The sequence below is a fragment of the Sander lucioperca genome, chromosome 5, assembly GCF_008315115.2.
Source record: "Sander lucioperca isolate FBNREF2018 chromosome 5, SLUC_FBN_1.2, whole genome shotgun sequence".
Classification (NCBI taxonomy): domain Eukaryota; kingdom Metazoa; phylum Chordata; class Actinopteri; order Perciformes; family Percidae; genus Sander; species Sander lucioperca.
This window is the reverse complement of record NC_050177.1, coordinates 28,195,367-28,216,607: the sequence shown is the minus strand read 5'-3', so window position 1 is coordinate 28,216,607 and position 21,241 is coordinate 28,195,367. Positions and strand designations below refer to the sequence as shown.

The window sequence follows — 21,241 nt, the reverse complement described above, 5'->3', positions numbered from 1 at the left end:
CCCATCACCCCACAGCTCACACTGGTATAATATATATATATATATATATATATATATATATATATATATATATATATATATACTGTATATACAGTACATACATAGGTATCGCTGATCTCTGATCTGATCATCTTTGTAGCTTGTAGGTTTTAGTGGTAATATATATATATACAGTATGTGGTAATATTTCTCTGTGTTTTCATTTCATTTAGAGTCTGAGGAAGATCCTGTTTGGAGGAACGTTTCACGTCTTTGACTACGAGTGGAGGAAATCTTCCTTTCAGTTCAGAGAGCCAGACTCAGAGCTGTCCTATGCCCTGGAGACGCCCAGCGTGAGACACACAGTACTTATAGTACTTCTAGTACTTCTACTCTTACTTCACTGAGAACTCAAATTTATTCTACTGATTCTGTTGATACTTCTCCTCAAACCACCATGTCTATACTCAGTTTCTGTGTGTGTGTGTGTGTGTGTCTGTGTGTGTGTATTTGCGTGTGTCTGTGTGTGTGTGTGTCTCTGTGTGTGTGTGTGTGAGTGTGTGCGTGTGTGTTTGTTTGTGTGTGCGTGTGTGTGTGTGTGTCTGTGTGTGTGTGTGTCTGTGTGTGTGTGTGTGTGTGTGTGTGTCTGTGTGTGTGTGTTTGTGTGTGTGTGCGTGTGTATGTCTGTGTGTGTGTGAGTGTGTGTGCGTGTGTGTTTTTGTGTGTGTGCGTGTGTGTCTATGTGTATGTGTGTGTGTCTGTGTGTGTGTGTGTCTGTGTCTGTGTGTGTGTCTGTGTGTGTGTCTGTGTGTGTGTGTCTGTGTGTGTGTGCGTGTGTGTTTTTGTGTGTCTGTGTGTGTGTGTGTGTGTGTCTGTGTGTGTGTGTGTGTGTGTGTGTGTGTTTCAGGGCGGGGCCCGGCCTGTTCAGATGGTGGTCCAGGCTCGAGTCCTTAAATACCTGCTCTTCATGCGGCAGAACGGCGATGAGGGACGGACGCTGCTCAGGTGAGACTCCCTCTTCATCACCTGGTTCACAGGTGAGACTCTCTTCATCACCTGGTTCACAGGTGAGACTCTCTTCATCACATGGTTCACAGGTGAGACTCTCTTCATCACCTGGTTCACAGGTGAGACTCCCTCTTCATCACCTGGTTCTGTCAGACGTGTCGGAGTAAAGACGATACTTCCACCGACGTAACGACATGATGGAAAACACACCTGCAACCTGATAGGCTGCAGTGAGACGATGCAACAGACCATCGACTTTAATCAACATGTTTACTGTTCCATCTGAACCGATGACAGGCGTCATGACGACATGCAGCGTCTCAGCCTTCTTCGGGTTTCAGGGGCTGGGATGGACGTGTTTCTGTTATTGTGTCCCAGTGTGTGAGGTGTTTCTGTTATTGTGTCCCAGTGTGTGAGGTGTTTCTATTATTGTGTCCCAGTCTGTGAGGCAGAGATGTTCACAAGTCAGTTTTTGGAAGTCCAAGTCGAGTCTCAAGTCTCTGGCCATCTGATCTGTCCCTAACACTGTATTGTTAAATCTTATGAGTTTAAAACATGTCCTGTAGCTACCATCCAGACAGTACAGTATCAAAATCAGTTGTAGGATAACTTTATGGGGTCTACTTAACACATCCCTCTAGCCCTCGGACCTGGTGAAATATTAACCTAAGTCTGTCACATCATATGGATACAACTATGAAGATACAATTTGCCTGTTCCCAGCATCAGCACAACACTGTGATGGTTAGCTTGTTACCTGTGGTGATATATGCTAAATGTAATGTCTCTTTCACTCAAAAAAAGTTACAGAACAACATGCATCTCAGTGTCAGTCCAAATTACGCACAATAAGCAGTTTGAACTTACTGATGTAATGCCATTTGTTTTCTAAGTGTTAGTACGCTCCGTGAAACTGAGTCCAGCGCGAGGGAGACCCGACTCAGAGGAGGAGAGGTTAGTGAGGCCAGCGGCTCCACGGCAGGTGATCTGCTGCACCACGCATGGATGAAATAATGAAATAGTAAATAGGACTACAGTAACAGAAATATGTGCAGAATTAAGACAGTCAAGACGGCCCAGTGTTTGGTGGACCGGGTACACCTTGTTTACTTAATAGCCTACAAATCATCCACGGGATCAGTTACACATCACATGAGTTAGCCCCCCCGACACAGCGTTTGTTCCTGTGGAGATGGATCCGTGCGTCCCCCCTCCTGTGCACCATGGATGTCTGAGCCTCAGCAGCTACTAACTATAAAGATACAATGTGCCTGTTCCCAGCATTAGCACAACACTTAGCGATGGTTAGCTTGTGACGATATATGCTAAATGTAACGTCTCTTTCACATTAGTGTGTGAGTGACTGACCTATCTGGGTGCGTTTTGAGACGCCTGAAGAAGTTCCACGTTGTTGATCCAGCATCATTTATCTTTAACCACACACCTTGCATGTAGCTGTTAGCTTACTGCCACTGTTTACCAAGTTATTGAAAGCAAAACTAATGACAAAAGGCACAACTCCAGGAGGACTTGGTGTCGCCATATTAATGTATTTTTTTGAATGTGAGTGTGATCACTTAAGGCATGGAGCATGCGTTACGTTGCACATTATGGCAAAGGGCCGGGGACATACAGCTCGTCATACGTTTCCCCAACGTATATGCGCCAATAAAAGAAAATAGAAATACATGAATACATTTAGATTCAAAAAGCAGTAATTGCATGAAAACATGTTGTTCACGAGTCTCGAAGCTCGAGTCTGAAGTTTTTTGGGTCGAGTCCGAGTCAAGTCTGAAGTCAGCTGTTTGTGCGACTTAAGTGCGACTCGAGTCCCCATCTCTGCTGAGGTGTTTCTGTTATTGTGTCCCAGTGTGTCTCAGTGTTTCTATTATTGTGTCCCAGTGTGTCTCAGTGTTTCTATAATTGTGTCCGAGTGTGTGAGGTGTTTCTGTTATTGTGTCCCAGTGTGTCTCAGTGTTTCTATAATTGTGTCCCAGTGTGTCTCAGTGTTTCTATTATTGTGTCCCAGTGTGTCTCAGTGTTTCTATTATTGTGTCCCAGTGTGTCTCAGTGTTTCTATTATTGTGTCCCAGTGTGTCTCAGTGTTTCTATTATTGTGTCCCAGTGTGTCTCAGTGTTTCTATTATTGTGTCCCAGTGTGTCTCAGTGTTTCTATAATTGTGTCCCAGTGTGAGGTGTTTCTGTTATTGTGTCCCAGTGTGTGAGGTGTTTCTATTATTGTGTCCCAGTGTGTGAGGTGTTTCTATTATTGTGTCCCAGTGTGTGAAGTGTTTCTATTATTGTGTCCCAGTCTGCGTGTGGGGAAGAAGGATCAGGAGACAGCGTTGGCGACCGCGTTGTCCGACAGCCTCTGGTTGGCCGGCCAGCAGGCCAGTGCCACCGTTACCTTGGTAACCGAAGACTACTGCGTCACGCCTCACCTGGGCTACAAACTGGACAACTTCACAGAAAGGGTACCCGGCAGTGATGTCATCGTTACATCATCACGTTGTTATTAATAGTGTTTTATAATCAGTGTTTGATCTCCTGATCTTTCAGCTGCAGCTGTTCACATTCAGCCAGAAAGAAGACGCCAGGAAGTTCATCCTGGAGCACATTCACTGTGTGAGTCCATCCCATAATAACCATTCACTGTGTGAGTCCATCCCATAATAACCATTCACTGTGTGAGTCCATCCCATAATAACCCTTATTTTTCAACATTTTTAAAAAGTTTTTTTGACGTTTTCTTGTATGTGTTTTGTCACTTTTAAAGGTTTTTTTTCACCTTTTTTCCGATTGTTTTGTCGTTTTTTTTTTCAGAATAACAGTGGAATATTAAGTGTGAATGTAAACATACTCACTTGTTGTTGCAGTTTAAAGACGAGGGGAGTCACGGAGTCATCCTGTTTCTCTACAGCCTCGTCTGCTCCCGGACCGTAGACAGGTAACGCTGTCAGCGTCCCCTGCAGGCTCCACGCATCATTACACCCTACAGACTATATACACAATTACACCCTACAGACTCTATAGACTCTACATCATTACACCCTACAGACTCTACATCATTACACCCTACAGACTATATACATCGGTACACCCTACAGACTCTACATCATTACACCCTACAGACTCTACATCATTACACCCTACAGACTCTACATCATTACACCCTACAGACTCTACATCATTACACCCTACAGACTATATACATCGGTACACCCTACAGACTCTACATCATTACACCCTACAGACTCTACATCATTACACCCTACAGACTCTATACATCATTACACCCTACAGACTCTATACATCATTACACCCTACAGACTCTATACATCATTACACCCTACAGACTCTTCATCATTACACCCTACAGACTCTTCATCATTACACCCTACAGACTCTATACATCATTACACCCTACAGACTCTATACATCATTACACCCTACAGACTCTACATCATTACACCCTACAGACTCTATACATCATTACACCCTACAGACTCTATACATCATTACACCCTACAGACTCTATACATCATTACACCCTACAGACTCTATACATCATTACACCCTACAGACTCTATACATCATTACACCCTACAGACTCTATACATCATCACACCCTACAGACTCTATACATCATCACACCCTACAGACTCTATACATCATTACACCCTACAGACTCTACATCATTACACCCTACAGACTCTATACATCATCACACCCTACAGACTCTATACATCATTACACCCTACAGACTCTACATCATTACACCCTACAGACTCTACATCATTACACCCTACAGACTCTACATCATTACACCCTACAGACTCTATACATCATTACACCCTACAGACTCTATACATCATTACACCCTACAGACTCTACATCATTACACCCTACAGACTCTATACATCATTACACCCTACAGACTCTACATCATTACACCCTACAGACTCTATACATCATTACACCCTACAGACTCTATACATCATTACACCCTACAGACTCTACATCATTACACCCTACAGACTCTACATCATTACACCCTACAGACTCTACACATAATTACACCCTACAGACTCTATACATCATTACACCCTACAGACTCTACATATCATTACATGAGAGACTACAGTCATACAGAAGTGTTCTCCTCTTCCTCCTCGTCCTCCTCCAGGCTGGAGGAAGATCTGGACTGCAGCACATCTCACCTGCTGTACCGGAAGCTGGGGACCTTCGTCTGCCGCCAGGTGAGAACTCACCTGTCGCAGGACAAGCTCCTGGTTCCCCCGGTTCTCCCGGTTCTCTCGGGTCCCCCAGTCCTCCAGATCCTCAGGTCCTCTGGGATCCTCAGGTCCAGTTCAGGGTCCAGTTCAGGGACCAGTTCAGGGACCAGTTCAGAGTCCAGTTCAGGGACCAGTTCAGGGACCAGTTCAGGGACCAGTTCAGAGTCCAGTTCAGGGACCAGTTCAGAGGAGTTTTATTCTCTGAGTCTCAGTGGAGACAAAAGTTCACAAGAAGCTGTCAGATTCTCTCTGATCAGGGTTTATACAAAGTTACAGGAAACAACAGAACAAGCTGAGAAGACGTGTGTGTGTGTGTGTGTTTGTGTGTGTGTGTGTGTGTGTGTAGACGCTGCTGAACCTGCTGCTGACAGGACGGGCGAGTCCCAACGTCTTTAACGGGACGCTGCTGTTCGGGGAGGACGGGCGTCCTCTGCAGCATCCCCTGCAGGGCATCGCCTCACGCTGTGATGTCGGATACTTACACTGGAGCAGAGAGGAGATGGAGAGAGGCCGACTGCTACAGGTATACACACACACACACACACACACACACACACACACACACACACACACAAACACACATTCTCTCTCACACACACACACACACACACACTTTGTATATAGTCTATATGTATTGTGTGTGTTTGCAGGTGGGCAGCATGCTGAAGACTCCCGTGTTCCCCGTCTGGCTCTGCTGTATCAACAGCAGCTACTCGGTGGTGTTCGGTCTGAACCGCTCGCTGCTCTCTGATTGGAAGATGGAGCACCTGTTCCACCTGTACTACTACAGCGGCCAGAGCTCACAGACGACCACGGCCAGGCTGACTGTCGGTGAGGACCCACACTAACACAACCACAGACAGGCTGACTGTCGGTGACACTAACACAACCACAGACAAGCTGACTGTCGGTGAGGACCCACACTAACACAACCACAGACAGGCTGACTGTCGGTGACACTAACACAACCACAGACAGGCTGACTGTCGGTGACACTAACACAACCACAGACAGGCTGACTGTCGGTGACACTAACACAACCACAGACAAGCTGACTGTCGGTGAGGACCCACACTAACACAACCACAGACAGGCTGACTGTCGGTGACACTAACACAACCACAGACAAGCTGACTGTCGGTGAGGACCCACACTAACACAACCACAGACAGGCTGACTGTCGGTGACACTAACAACCACAGACACGACTGCGTGAGACCCACACCACAGACAGGCTGACTGTCGGTGACACTAACACAACCACAGACAGGCTGACTGTTGGTGACACTAACACAACCACAGCAAGGCTGACTGTTGGTGACACTAACACAACCACAGACAGTCTGACTGTTGGTGAGGACCCACACTAACACAACCACAGACATCAGTTATAAGTAAAAACACAAAAGGTTGGAAACTGCAGGTGGAGTCATGAACACTGAGCTGGGAGAGTTTCTCCTGAAGCAGAGCCGGGATGATGGTGTTAAAGGCAGAGCTGAAGTCCACAAACAGGATCCTGGCGTAGGTTCCTGAGGAGTCCAGGTGCCGGAGGATGTAGTGGAGGGCCAGGTTGACTGCATCATCTACAGACCTATTGGCTCTGTAGGCAAACTGCAGGGGGTCCAGGAGGGGGTCGGTGAGGTCTTTGAGGTGTGAAAGCACAAGGCGCTCAAAGGACTTCATGGTCCAGCAGCTTTCCTGGGGTTCTGTCTCCTGAACAGCCTGTTGACGTCTCTCTTGTGGATGGATAGAGTCGTCATTGAGGTGGGTGGGGGGGTGGAGGTGGAGACCTTTAAGGAGGGCATTGGTGGGGGGGCCCAGGACCCTGCTGAGGTGGGGGAGGTGGAGGTGATCCACTGTAGGTGGAGCTGTGGGGAGGTGTCGTGGGGGATGGTTTCAGGAGTGGCCTTTTGTCTTTCTAATCGACAGTAGAACTTATTCAGGTCGTTGGCAGGGTGTCGGTCGTTGACGGAGGAGTGGGGGGCTTTAAGGCAGTTACACACCGACCAGACGGCCGTTACACACCGACCAGACGGGGGCTACACACCGACCAGACGGCCGACCGTCGGCAGTAAAGCCAGTGTGACTGATCAGTCTCCCTGAGTTGGTCCAAAACGTTCCTCAGAACACACCGAAGAGACGAGAAGTAATACGTCTCCATAGCAGCAGGTGGCGTTGCTCTGTATTGTTTCCCAAAAAATGAAAACCGGCAGCTGATTGGACGAACGCGTCACGTGGGTCTGGTTTCTCCAGAAATTCACAGCCAGACTGTCATGGCGGCTCGTTCAGAATACGATCTCATATTGTACTAAAATAGTTCACTGAAACGTGTTTCTGAAAACATTTTAAGAGAGAAATAGGCCGTGCAGTTGCTGAATCTGTCTTCATTTCAGATCAACAAAGGTCAGTTTAAAAGATTTTACTCAGATTTTGAGAGACTCTAGTCACGCTCAGTCCGCTCCCTGTTTCCAGGTGAGTCCCGACTGCCCTGTCTCTGACTGCCCTGTCTCTGACTGTCCTCTCTCTGACTGCCCTGTCTCCGACTGCCCTGTCTCTGACTGTCCTGTCTCTGACTGTCCTGTCTCTGACTGCCCTGTCTCTGACTGCCCTGTCTCTGACTGTCCTGTCTCTGACTGCCCTGTCTCTGACTGTCCTGTCTCTGACTGTCCTCTCTCTGACTGAACATGTCAGGTCGGCCAAAATGAAGGCCGACGGCTCCTCGGACAGACGACGGCACGGAACACACAGAACAGACTCGAGTCACCGACCTCGCCAGACTGTCCAACGGCCGATTATGGGACCGGTGTGTAGCTGCCTTTAGGCTTATAGGTGGTGATCTGCCTCAGTCCTTTCCAGACAGTCGCAGAGTCGTTAGCTGAAAACTGGCGTTGGAGCTTCTCAGAGTACCGTCGTTTAGCCTCCTTCACTGCCTTGCTAAACGTGTACTTTTACTCTTTAAGTCTGTCTATGTCCCCACTCCTGAATGACTCTTTATGTGTTACTGTGTATTTTTGTAGTATTACTACATTGTACTTTATGTGTGCAGATACTCACTCTCACCACTGGGAGGCCCCAGCAGACGGAGACCCGGAGAAAAGGTTCCCGTCTCTGGAGATGACCATCAGGACCAAGTGGGCTGGAGCCGCGGTCGACTGGAGCGGCCACGCCCCTTTCTACTGAAGACCCGCCCCTTCTACTGATCACATGACAGGGAGAGATCGTCCAATCAGCAGGCAGCTGACAGACTGAATCTGTGAAGAACTTCACAATAAACGTGTTAATTATTAACTCATTAAAGTTCCTGACTACTTTTACTCTTTCACAAAATAACGTCAAAAAAACATAAAAAAAACTACAAAAAAAAATTACACTTTTTTGATGCATTATGTCAGTGTGTGAATGAACTAAAGAAACGTGTTACACACAGACACACACAAACACAGACAGACACACACACACACACACACACACACACACACACTGTGACAAAGGCCCTGTCACTTTTGGATGGCACATGGTAAATTTACTCAGGTCACCAAGAACTCGGACAATTAATTTGCAGTCACACTTTTATACATATCATTCAATAAATTTGTTACGAAAAATACCACATTACATTGGTTTAGTTTAGTCAGTTCAGTTTATTCATTTCAGTCATTTCTATTTTTCAACAAACTTACTTAACCATTATTTCGACCTCTTTCTCCTCTCCAGTCCCTGGGTCTGAACCAGAGCTGAGGCAAAGTGCTGCTTCATATAGGGCCTACAGCAATCACACACAGGTGCGCTGATGGTGGAAGAGACCATGTATCTGGGTCATAGGTGAGGGTAGATTTTCTAGTTGAAAATGTGTGCAAGTTTCTGTGTTGTCTAAAGTAAGATGAGTGGAAAATGATTTTTTTTTCAAGAGTCTGTTGTTTGTTTATTGTAGAAACTAGCAGTGAAATTCTAAATTTGTAAATGGTAACATAGGTGAGAGATAATTGAAACAATTAAGAGTTGGTTGGTCTAGTAGGAGGGGCTTAACGTATATAAGCCTCTGGCCACCTAAGCATGGGGTGTCGGTTGGTTGGTGAATAGCCTGACTTGTAAAAACTGGTGTGTAGCAGACAGCAGCACATAGGGTAGGTTAGGGATGGCTGCTTCTGGAGGAAAGGAGCGTAGACGTTTGTCTGTTGATCGTGAGCTTCGGGCGGTTGGCAACAACTGGACTGTGAATGGTCAGGGGTCAGGAAGTGACGGATCAGGAAGTGTGAATGAGGAGATGGATGTTGGACGTGGGAATGTGGAAGAGTGGAAAGTAGTTAAAAAGAAACGCAAAAATAAAGACAGGGATAAGTCAGATGCTAGTGACAGTGATAAAGGAACAACTACGGTGAAAAGGAGTGAAGATGAGTTCAAGGTATTTATCAAACTGTTGCAAGAGGGGACTACTTTTGATAAGTGGAGTCCAATCCTACTAACCAAAGCTCTACATAAAGATATTGGGGAGGTAAGGAGTGCTAAAAAATTGAGGAATGGTTATTTACTGGTAATGTGTAGAACTGTGGATCAACAACAGAAAGCAATAAAGATAAATAAATTAAATGGACAGCGAGTGAAGTGTTCAATGGCGTTTGACAAGAAGCTAGTTAGGGGTGTAATCTCAGGGATTCCTCTAAGTGAGTCAGTGGATTCAGTGAAAGAAGGAATAAACAATGTTAAAGTCAGGGAAGCAAAACGACTAAAGACAAGATGGAATGGAAATATATGTGACAGTCTTTCAGTCTTGTTAAGTTTTGAGGAAGAGACACTCCCAGAAAAAGTCTTAATTGGCTACATGGGTTATGATGTCAGGGTTTACATCCCTCCACCACTCCGGTGTTTTAAATGCCAAAGATATGGGCATGTAGCTGCGATATGCAAGGGAAAACTAAGATGTAGCAAATGTAGTGGTGAACATGAATACGGAAAATGTGAAGAGGGGGCAAAACCAAAATGTTGTAATTGTGGAGGAGAACATAGTGCAGCATATGGTGGATGTGAGACTAATAAAAGAATGCAGGAGGTTCAGCGAGTTAAAGTAGTCCAAGGTGTTTCCTTTGCGGAGGCAACTAAGAAAGTCCCAAAAGGTGTGCCGGTAGAGGCAATAAAGACTAGGACTGAAGTTGTAGGGAAATGTGTAAAGTGTGATAAATTGAAAGAAGAGACATTGATTGTGAGTAAAGGTGATTTTGTGCTCTTCATGGCTGAGATAATCAATTGTTCGGCACAGACCAGTAGAACTGAAAGAATTAAAATAATTGTTAAGTCTGCCGAAAAATACTTGGATGCAAAGGGAATGCCTTGGGAAAGAGTAAGAGACATTCTTAATGATGAAGCACAACAATCTCAGACATGGGTTGGGGATACATAATGGTTTTAATTATACTCCAGTGGAATGCTAGGAGTTTAATTGCAAACGGTCAAGAATTCAAGACATATGTCGACAGTTTTAAGGACAAACCTAATATAATTTGTGTACAGGAAACTTGGCTAGTACCTAGGTTGGATTTTGTAATAAAGGGGTATAATTCTATAAGAAGGGATAGGAAAATAGGTAAAGGAGGAGGAGTTGTAATGTTTATACAAAGAGGGCTTCAATATAGGGAGATAAAGACCGGGAATGACTTGGAGTACATAGTTGCAGAAGTAAGGATGAGCGAGGAGAAGGTGACAATTATAAACTTTTATAATCCATGCAGGAAAATGGAGATGAAACATCTGGAGGACATTTGGAAGGATTTGACAGGGAGAATTGTTTGGTGTGGGGATTTTAATGCACATAGTACATTATGGGGAGAGAGGGATGATGTTAATGGAAATGTAATTGAAGAATTTATGGAAGAGAAAGAGTTGGTATGTCTGAATGATGGTTCTGGTACCAGAATAGATGCGGCAAGGGGTACAGAGACAGCAATAGATCTTACTATTGTCACAAAGACAGTTGCAGTTAAATGTACTTGGGAGGTATTGGGGGAAAATTCAGTAGGAAGTGATCACTATCCTATTAGAATTCAGATAGGAGTGGAATTAAGAAAGGAACATGACGTAAGAGAAGAGAGATGGATTTTAGATAAAGCAGATTGGGATAAATATAGAGAAGTTAGTGATGAATTATTGATATCTATTGATAATGATCATGATATCGAGAAATTATGTTGTGAAATTAGCAGTGGTATAATTGTTGCAGCAGGAGTTTCTATTCCAAAAACTAAGCCTAAGACATTAAATAAAATAGTACCATGGTGGTCGAAAGACTGTAAGGAAGTAATAAAAGATAGAAATAGAGCGTTTAAAGAGTTAAAGAGAACACATAATTTTCAGAATTTAGTTCGATATAAAAGATCGCAGGCAATAGTCAGGAAAACAATAAGACAAGCAAAACAAGATCACTGGAAACAGTTCTGTGATTCTATTGGTCGAACTACTCCAGTGGAGAGAATTTGGAACATGATTAAAAAAATGAAAGGGAATGGAAGGGAATATGGATATCCAATGCTGATTGAGGGGCAAAGAACTATCACTAGTAGTAAAGAAAAAGCAGAGGTTATAGCAAAAACTTTAGCTAAAGTGCACAGCACAGGAAATTTAAGTCATGAAGAAAAGAGAGGTAGAGAAGAAACAGTTAAAACATACCAGTATGTGTTTGATGATGAGGATAGTGGAGGAGGTGTGTTGGATGTATTATTTACAAAGTCTGAACTCAATAAGGCATTGAGGAAATTAGGTAAGTCATCTCCAGGGAAAGATAAAATCTGTTATTCCATGTTGGAGAACTTAAGTGATAAGGGGAAGGATGTGTTGTTGAGTATGTATAATAAAGTATGGATAAATAGTTGCATTCCTAGAACCTGGAAGGAATCTATAATCATTCCTATTAGGAAACCTGGGAAAGATCCTCAAATAGCGAATAACTATAGGCCGATTGCTTTAACGTCTCAGATGGGGAAAACTATGGAGAGGATGATAAATGACAGGCTTACATATTGGATGGAACATAAAGGCTTAATGCAAAATTATCAAAGTGGTTTTAGGAAAGGTAGAGGTACCATGGATCCCATTGTATACCTAGAAGATACAGTAAGGAAGGCTCAGGTGAATAAAGAAACTGTAGTGGCAGTATTTTTTGATATTGAAAAGGCATATGATATGTTGTGGAAAGATGGTATGCTGATTAAGTTAAGAATATTGGGAATAAAGGGAAGGATGTTCCAGTGGATAAAAGGGTTTTTATCTGACAGAACTATTCAAGTTAAAATAAATGGGGAACTAAGTAAGAGATACAATGTGGAAAATGGTGTCCCACAAGGGAGCATTATCAGTCCACTATTATTTTCAATAATGATTGATGATATTTTTAAGGATATACAAAATTCAGTTGGGGTAGCATTGTTTGCAGATGATGGAGCAATGTGGAAAAAGGGAAGAAATATAGATTTTGTTATGGATAAGATGCAGCAGGCAGTAAACAAAGTCCAAGAATGGGCTGTTCAATGGGGATTTAGGTTCTCTATAGATAAAACTAAGACTTTGTTCTTCTCTAGGAAGAAAATGCGTATGAATATGAAAATCAAGTTATCTGGGACAGAGTTAGAACGAGTGGAATTCTTCAAATATTTGGGTATTTGGTTTGACAAAAAACTGACTTGGACAATGCATATTCAAAAAATTATAGATAAATGCAAGAGAGTGTTGAATGTGATGAGATGTTTGCGTGGAGTAGAATGGGGTGCAAGCAGACCTGCTTTGAAATCCATTTATACAGGGCTAATGAGATCGGTATTTGATTATGGGTGTATAGTGTATGGGTCAGCTGCTAAAACAGCATTAAAGAAGTTGGATGTCATTCAAAATCAAGGTTTGAGGCTTTGTTGTGGGGCAATTAAGACCACTCCAGTGGCAGCAGTTCAGGTAGAGATGGGGGAGATGCCTCTCCATCTTAGAAGAGACCAGTTGTCTCTTGTGTACTGGGCGAATTTGAGAGGTCATGGTGACAAACATTTGAGTCAGTCAGTTCTATGGCATTGTCAAGAAAGAGAGAATGACCTAATTAAAAGTTTTGGATGGACAATAAGGCAGAAGGTAATAATGATGGGAATCAGTGCACTGAAAATAAGCCCTTCAGTTGTTTATCCAGTTGTTCCTCCTTGGCTTTTGTCAGAGGTTCCAGTGGACTTAGGCTTATTGGGGGGAAAGGAGGTTAATGAAGTGGATCATTACAGGGTACAGAGATACATTTCAAGGAAATATAAAGATGGAGTCATTATATACACTGATGCATCTAAGAAGACGGATACGAAAATGGGAATTGCTTATGTTATCCCTCAATTAAACATTGGATCTGCTAAAAGAATTAATGATGATTTAGCTGTATACACAGCAGAACTGTTAGCAGTATGGATGGCCTTAATGTGGGTAGAGAGCAATAGACCTAAGCAAGCTGTGATTGCCTCAGACTCCAGCTCAGCTTTGAAAAGCATCAAGTTTCTTCACTCTGAGTCTAGACAGGACATAGTGTATGAAATATTGCAACTAGCTAACAATCTGATTAAGTCCGGTATTAGTACTACATTTATATGGGTACCAGCTCATATAGGTGTAGGAGGTAATGAATTGGCAGATAAGTATGCAAAGAAAGCAGCAGAGCTGCCTGATATAGAGGTGGATATTAAATACAGTAAAGCTGAAGTCAAGAGTATAATTAAAGCTAAAACAAATAAAAAATGGCAGTTTTTGTGGGACACTGAACAATCTGGGAGACACCTGTATAGCATTCAAGAAAAAGTGGGGAAGAACAGGAATACATACAGAAGTAAGCAAGAAGAAGATGTGGTGTCCAGAATGAGGCTAGGGCATACAGGATTAAATAGAACATTATTTATAATGAAAAAGCATGTTGATGGAATGTGTGAATATTGCGATAGTCAAGAAACCATAGAACATGTAATTATGTATTGTCCTAAATACCATCAAGCCAGACAAAGATTGATTTCACAACTGGGTGAAAACCAGATGACATTAAATTTACATGATATACTGCAAAAAGGATCAGGTGAAATTTGTTTTTATTTTTTGTTTTCTTTTTTGAAGATAACTGGGTTATTAGAAAGGATTTAAGAAAGTGTAGGTTGACCTCTTGATCCACACTCCAGTCCAGATGGTGGCGGTAATGCTCCAAAAAGCTGGTTGCCAACCGCCATTCAAAAACACAAGAAGAAGAAGAAGAAGCATGGGGGGTCAGTCGGCGGGTGACAACAATCCAGACAGGTGATGTGAATTTTGCTAGTGGAAACCTTGTGTAAAAAGAGTTTTTTTTTGTTTATGTTTTTTTTTTTGCTGTGGACGTCCTGCGCTGTTTCACCACTGTTTTTTTTGTAAATAAAAGCACCTTCATGTTTTGCAACTTAAGCCATCGTGTTAGCGACTTTTTTGTCCAGATTCCCAACGCTCTCTGTAACATATGGTGTCAGAAGTGGGATGGCCAGTTGTAAAATCGATCGTGCTTTTAAAAAAACGAACTGGACTAAGGTCACAAAGGAAGAAGCCTGAGATGAAGCAGGAAGATGACTGGGAGACAGCGGTGACGTCAGAGGACGAGCTGCTGGGTTTTGAGTTACAAGGGGGAAAGCCGAAAACCAGGCAGCTGAAGCCTGGGCAAGGGCCGGAAGGGGGCCCCTCAAACACTGAAGTAATAAATCTCTTCAGGGACTTTTTAGCCGCTCAGCAGAGGAGAGATGATATCCTCCAGGGGGAGCTTCGAGGCCTACGGGACTCACTGGAGGCTTCCCGTTTGCCTGTTCTACAGCCATCCCCTGTTGGGCCTTCCGACGTAACAGAGGGTGGGAGCCCTAGCCCTAGACTGGAACTTCCAACTCCGCGACCCAGAAGGGAAGGCCCATCGGACAATACTGACCTTGGGCAGTCATTGACTTCTTCCCCAAGCAGGCTGGGTAATCCTGCTGTGGGTACATCAGCAGTCCAGCGTAAGGAGCCCAAGATGCCAGTGTATCAACATGGGGAGGACATTGAAAATTACCTTTTACGTTTTGAACGTATGGCAAGAACATGGCAGTGGCCAAAGGAGGAGTGGGCCTTTAGATTAATCCCCCTGTTGACTGGGAAAGCTCTGGAGGCCTACACCGCCATGGATGAAGATCGTTCTAACTGTTACCCAGACCTGAGGGAGGCGCTGTTGGTCAAATTTGACATCTCCCCCGAAACCTATCGCCAACGGTTCCGAGCAACCTCAACGCCACCTGGGGAGACACCGACTGAGACATACCACCGGCTGAAAGGCCTCTACCGTCGCTGGGTGCGGCCTGAACAAAAGAATAAGGACCAGTTGGGAGAGACCATCATTCTGGAGCAGCTGCTGCAGGTGTTTCCTCCAGACATCAGGACGTGGGTGAGGGAGCATGAACCGGAAGATGGTCTGACTGCAGCAAAATTGGCCCTGCAGTTCCTGAATGCCCGGAGGGGAGCCACATCACGACCAATACGAGGGGATACCAGGGAGAACATCTGCCATCGAGACAGCTTTGAAGGTAATCGGGGGGCAAATGTTAAGGGACAGTCTGCTCATTCAGCAATTAAGACTTTGGTGTGCTATCATTGTCAACAGCAGGGACACAAAGCATCTGTTTGCCCCCTGAAGAAACCAAAAATGACTGGACTATGTTATGTGCCTAGAAAGAGTGACCAGTGTGAACAGCAGGACAAGGAAGGAGAATCTAGATCTGTTCCAGTTAAAATTAACGGCAAGCCTGTTACTGCTCTCCTTGACTCTGGAAGTTCTATGTCATTCATTAGAAAAAGATATGTTCCGTGTACTATTGACTACAGCCAGCAGACAGAGGTGTTATGTGTACAGGGTGACTGTAAGCCAGAGCCACAGGTAGAGCTGATAGTTGAGGTAGATGGGCAAAAGTATCTGATGACAGTGGGGGTGGTAGAAAACTTACCAGTGGAGATGCTTTTGGGGAGGGATTTGCCTGTGTTATATGACCTTCTAAGCAAAGGTAAAAGTCTTGCTAAAGCTAATGAACCTTTGTCAGAACCAAAAATGCATGTCTCTTGTTTTGTCATGACAAGGTCTCAGGCAAAAACCAAAGCTCTGTCTGGGGTACAGCCTCTGCCAGACTTATGTGGTAGTCTGTGCAAGGCTGGAACCAAAGGGCCCAGGAAGACACGTCGGCAACGACGTTTAGAGAAACATGCTGGTACACCTGTGTCTTGTGAAATGCCTGAAAATGACTTGTCAGAGCTTAAGTGGGAAGTGCCAGAGAACATCGCTGTATTACAACAGTCTGATCCTGTGTTAAAGTCTGTGTTTACCAAGGTTCTGAACTCTGCTAATCACACTGCCCAAGCGGGTGGTGCAGTGTATGTTCTTCACCATGACATCCTTTATGAGGGGGAGGAGCCAGGTAGCAGGAGGTTAGTGGTACCAGGTAGATGCAGATCACTAGTACTACACCTTGCACACACCATTCCATGGGCAGGACACTTAGCACACTATAAGACATATCTCAGGCTGGCCTCTCGGTTCTTTTGGCCTTCAATGTATACTGATGTGCAGACATATTGCAAAACATGCCCAGAGTGTCAGAAAACCAGTGCTGTCCGTAAATCCGACCGAGCACCACTCCAAGCCATGCCTGTGATTACCACACCATTTAAGAGGATTGCAATGGACATTGTGGGGCCCCTGGAAAAAAGCTCAGCTGGATATCAATACATTCTTGTTGTATGTGATTATGCTACTCGTTTTCCTGAAGCTTTTCCTCTTCGGTCTGTAACTACTCCAAAACTGATCAGTGCTCTTGTCCAGCTGTTTTCTCGGGTAGGCATCCCAGTGGAGATCCTGACCGACCAGGGAACCAACTTTACATCCAACCTGATGAGGCGGCTGCATAAGGAGTTGGGCATTACTGCAATCCGGACCTCTCCGTATCACCCTGAGACAGATGGCTTGGTGGAGAGGTTTAATCAAACTCTGAAGAGGATGCTCAGAAAGTTTGTATCTGATACAGGGAAGGATTGGGATAAGTGGTTACCCTTTCTGCTCTTTGCCTACAGAGAAGTACCGCAAGCGTCCACCGGATTCTCACCATTCGAGCTGCTCTATGGGTGACCAGTTCAGGGCCCCTTGGATCTGCTGAAACAGAACTGGGAGGAGAAAGTGACTGCTAAAACTGATGAGGGGCAAGGTGTTGTGCAATATGTCCTCCAGATGAGGGACAGGTTGGAGCGGTACCGGGAGGAGGCGAGACACAACCTCCTGGAGGCCCAGAGGACCCAGAAACTGTGGTATGACCAGAAGGCACGCAAACGTGAGTTCAAACCAGGTCAAAAGGTATTGTTGCTCCTGCCCTCTTCGTCCAGCAAGCTGCTGACCAAGTGGCAGGGACCGTTTGATGTTTTAAGGAAGATGGGGCCTACAACATATGAGATCCTGCATCCAGAGAAGGGGAAAAATAAGCAGACGTATCATGTGAACCTTTTGAAAGCCTGGGAGGAAAGATGCAGCCCTCCGTCCATCACCTCACTGCTGGCCTGCCAGGTGATTGAGGAAGATGACTCTGACGGTGTAGTGGAGGCCTGGAAACAGTCCGCCAATGTGGACCTCTCTCATCTGGATGGTAAGAAGCCAGTTGAATTACAAGTTGTATTCAACACATGTCCTCAGTTGTTCACACAGAAACCAGGCCATACAGATGTGTTGCAGCATGTCATTCGGGTCAAACCGGATCACACTCCGGTACGGCAGGCATGCTACCGGGTACCAGAACGGTTGGTGGAAGCATTGAAGGAGGAGATCCGCTTGATGTTGAAACTGGGAGTCATAGAGCCATCTGAAAGTGAGTGCAGTAGCCCAATTGTCATTGTGCCCAAGAAAGATGGATCACTTCGCATTTGCATTGACTTTCGGAAACTAAATGCCATCTCGTTTTTCGACGCCTACCCAATGCCCCGGATAGAGGACCTGCTGGAGAGGATTGGGCGGGCCAACTACATCACCACATTAGACCTCTGCAAGGGGTATTGGCAGGTCCCCCTGGAGAGCCAGTCCCGGCCCCTCACTGCATTTAGGACCCCTCTAGGTCTTTTTCAGTTCACGGTGATGCCTTTTGGTTTACATGGTGCTCCTGCAACATTCCAGAGGCTTATGGACAAGGTGCTTCGAGGTTGTGAGGACTGCAGTGCCGCCTATCTGGATGATGTGGTAGTCTTCAGCATGACCTGGGAGGAGCATCTGGAGCACATTCGCAGAGTCCTTGGTGCAATAAATGCGGCAGGTCTTACCCTTAACCTACAGAAATGTGAGTGGGCCAAGCAGGAGACTCGTTACCTGGGGTATCAATTGGGGAGAGGCGAAGTCCGGCCTCAGGTGGACAAAGTTGAGGCCGTCCGGAACAGCCCAAGGCCCCAAACCAAAACTCAGGTCAGGTCTTTCCTTGGCCTAGTGGGCTGGTATCGAAGGTTCATTCCTCAGTTTGCCACTCTGGCAACCCCACTGACCAATCTCACCTGCAAGTTGGCCCGTAATCCAGTGGAATGGAACGAGGAGTGTGAAAATGCTTTCCAGGCTCTGAAGGAGAAATTGTGTTCCTCTCCTGTGTTGCAGAGCCCTGACTTTGAACGCCGCTTCCTTGTGCAGGTGGACGCCTCGGGAGTGGGCATCGGTGCAGTGCTGGCTCAAGGAGAACCAGGTGAAGAACGACCAGTGTTGTATCTGAGCAGGAAACTTCTACCTCGTGAAACCCGGTACTCCACAATTGAGAAGGAGTGTCTGGCAATCAAGTGGGCGTTGGACAGCCTCAGGTACTACCTTCTTGGGAGGGAGTTTGACCTCCAAACTGACCACAGAGCCCTGACCTGGATCCAGACAATGAAGGACCGCAATGCCAGGGTGACAAGGTGGTACCTTGAACTGCAACCTTTCAAATTCTTTGTGCGGCACAAGGCAGGCAAGGAAAACATCACAGCAGACTACCTGTCTAGACTGCCAAACATCCTTGCTGCAGGAGAGGAGGGTGGTAATGTGACAAAGGCCCTGTCACTTTTGGATGGCACATGGTAAATTTACTTAGGTCACCAAGAACTCGGACAATTAATTTGCAGTCACACTTTTATACATATCATTCAATAAATCTGTTACCAAAAATACCACATTACATTGGTTTAGTTTAGTCAGTTCAGTTTATTCATTTCAGTCATTTCTATTTTTCAACAAACTTACTTAACCATTATTTCGACCTCTTTCTCCTCTCCAGTCCCTGGGTCTGAACCAGAGCTGAGGCAAAGTGCTGCTTCATATAGGGCCTTCAGCAATCACACACAGGTGCGCTGATGGTGGAAGAGACCATGTATCTGGGTCATAGGTGAGGGTAGATTTTCTAGTTGAAAATGTGGGCAAGTTTCTGTGTTTTCTAAAGTAAGATGAGTGGAAAATGATTTTTTTCAAGAGTCTGTTGTTTGTTTATTGTAGAAACTAGCAGTGAAATTCTAAATCTGTAAATGGTAACATAGGTGAGAGATAATTGAAACAATTAAGAGTTGGTTGGTCTAGTAGGAGGGGCTTAACGTATATAAGCCTCTGGCCACCTAAGCATGGGGGGGTCAGTCAGAGGGTGACAACAATCCAGACAGGTGATGTGAATTTTGCTAGTGGAAACCTTGTGTAAAAAGAGTTTTTTTTTGTTTATGTTTTTGCTGTGGACGTCCTGCGCTGTTTCACCACTGTTTTTTTTGTAAATAAAAGCACCTTCATGTTTTGCAACTTAAGCCATCGTGTTAGCAACTTTTTTGTCCAGATTCCCAACGCTCTCTGTAACACACACACACACACACACACACACACTGATTGACTGATTTTTGACACTGCAAAGACTGATTGCACCAATGTGCAAGTCGGAGCGGTATAGGAAGTCCTTCATACCAGCTGCTATACGACTCTATAATGCACAAAAATAACTTTCCCTTATTTATATTTTAGTATTTTAACTTATTGATATGGATATGTTTGAGTAAATGTGTGGTGTTATTGTAACCAGGTTCTAATCAGCCTTCAACATTACCTGCAAAAACACCTCAAGGTCTGGGATCACTACTTCAATACTTTTAGTAATGTCCTGGTTCGAGGGATAAAGATAAGATAGATATATGAACTGACACTTAATATTAATTTGTCTTTGGCTGTAGATGATTATTGACTTCACACAGAGAATGAAAACACAAACGCACAGTAACTATTTTCAAGAAAATAGTATTATTAAAAATGTCCAACAACGCATATTACACTCCCATTTCCCACCCCAAAATACATTCGTCAACAAAATATGTTCTGGCCAGAAACCACATTTTAAGTTTTGCTGCAGCAATAGTCTCTTTAATTTAGTTGTGCACAACCCAGTACCTGTTTGAGCTCAGTCTAAAAAAAATAAAAAATGTATCCGACACGATCCTCCAAATCCACAGGAGGGAAAGACCTTACTGGTGAGATAGTAGAAATGGAAATCCAAACTCAGGCCTGAAGTTCAGAGTCCAGTCCGCTGTCCACCAGTTTAGTTTAGTTAGGTTAGTTTAGTTAGTTTAGTCACAGTCCACCACACAGTCCCACAGTATGTCAACAGATAAAGGTTTTCAGACACCACCATCAAATGAAGAAAAAAATAAATCCCTTTTCAGGATGTTATTTCCTTATTTTTTTTCTTGCAGAGCTAAATGTTGGCCGTTTCTCCCTCTGTAACAGGCTAAGGAAAGAAAAAAATGACGAAAAAAAAAAAAAAGACGACACCACCGCAGTGCCATCTTAATTACGTTTAGATCAGACTACAGCAATATACACAGGCACATTATGAGCTAAAAATCAAAACTCAGCACGGCAGATAGAATTTAACATTGGCCACATAAGTTGTCAGTCTTAACTAATAATA

The 21,241-nt window shown here is 44.5% G+C and overlaps 1 protein-coding gene across 2 annotated transcripts; it reads left to right on the top strand.

Annotated features, from left to right (window-relative positions):
- Nucleotides 1–892: 892 nt before the first annotated feature.
- On the top strand, nt 893–8,462 carry LOC116057045 (inactive ubiquitin carboxyl-terminal hydrolase MINDY-4B-like). Of its 2 annotated transcripts, XM_031309472.2 has the most exons (8): nt 893–984; nt 3,299–3,461; nt 3,547–3,612; nt 3,864–3,934; nt 5,174–5,246; nt 5,629–5,805; nt 5,933–6,113; nt 8,329–8,462. In XM_031309472.2, exons 1-8 carry the CDS (start codon nt 908–910, stop codon nt 8,460–8,462), a joined length of 942 nt encoding a protein of 313 aa, XP_031165332.2. In that variant the 5' UTR covers nt 893–907. The 2 variants fall into 2 exon arrangements, 1 of the variants encoding a protein (XP_031165332.2); XR_004897443.1 differs by lacking the exons at nt 893–984; nt 3,864–3,934; nt 5,174–5,246; ... (1 more) ...; nt 5,933–6,113; nt 8,329–8,462 and adding an exon at nt 1,343–1,373 and having other exon boundaries at nt 2,835–3,461; nt 3,547–3,693.
- The last annotated feature ends 12,779 nt before the right edge of the window (nt 8,463–21,241 follow it).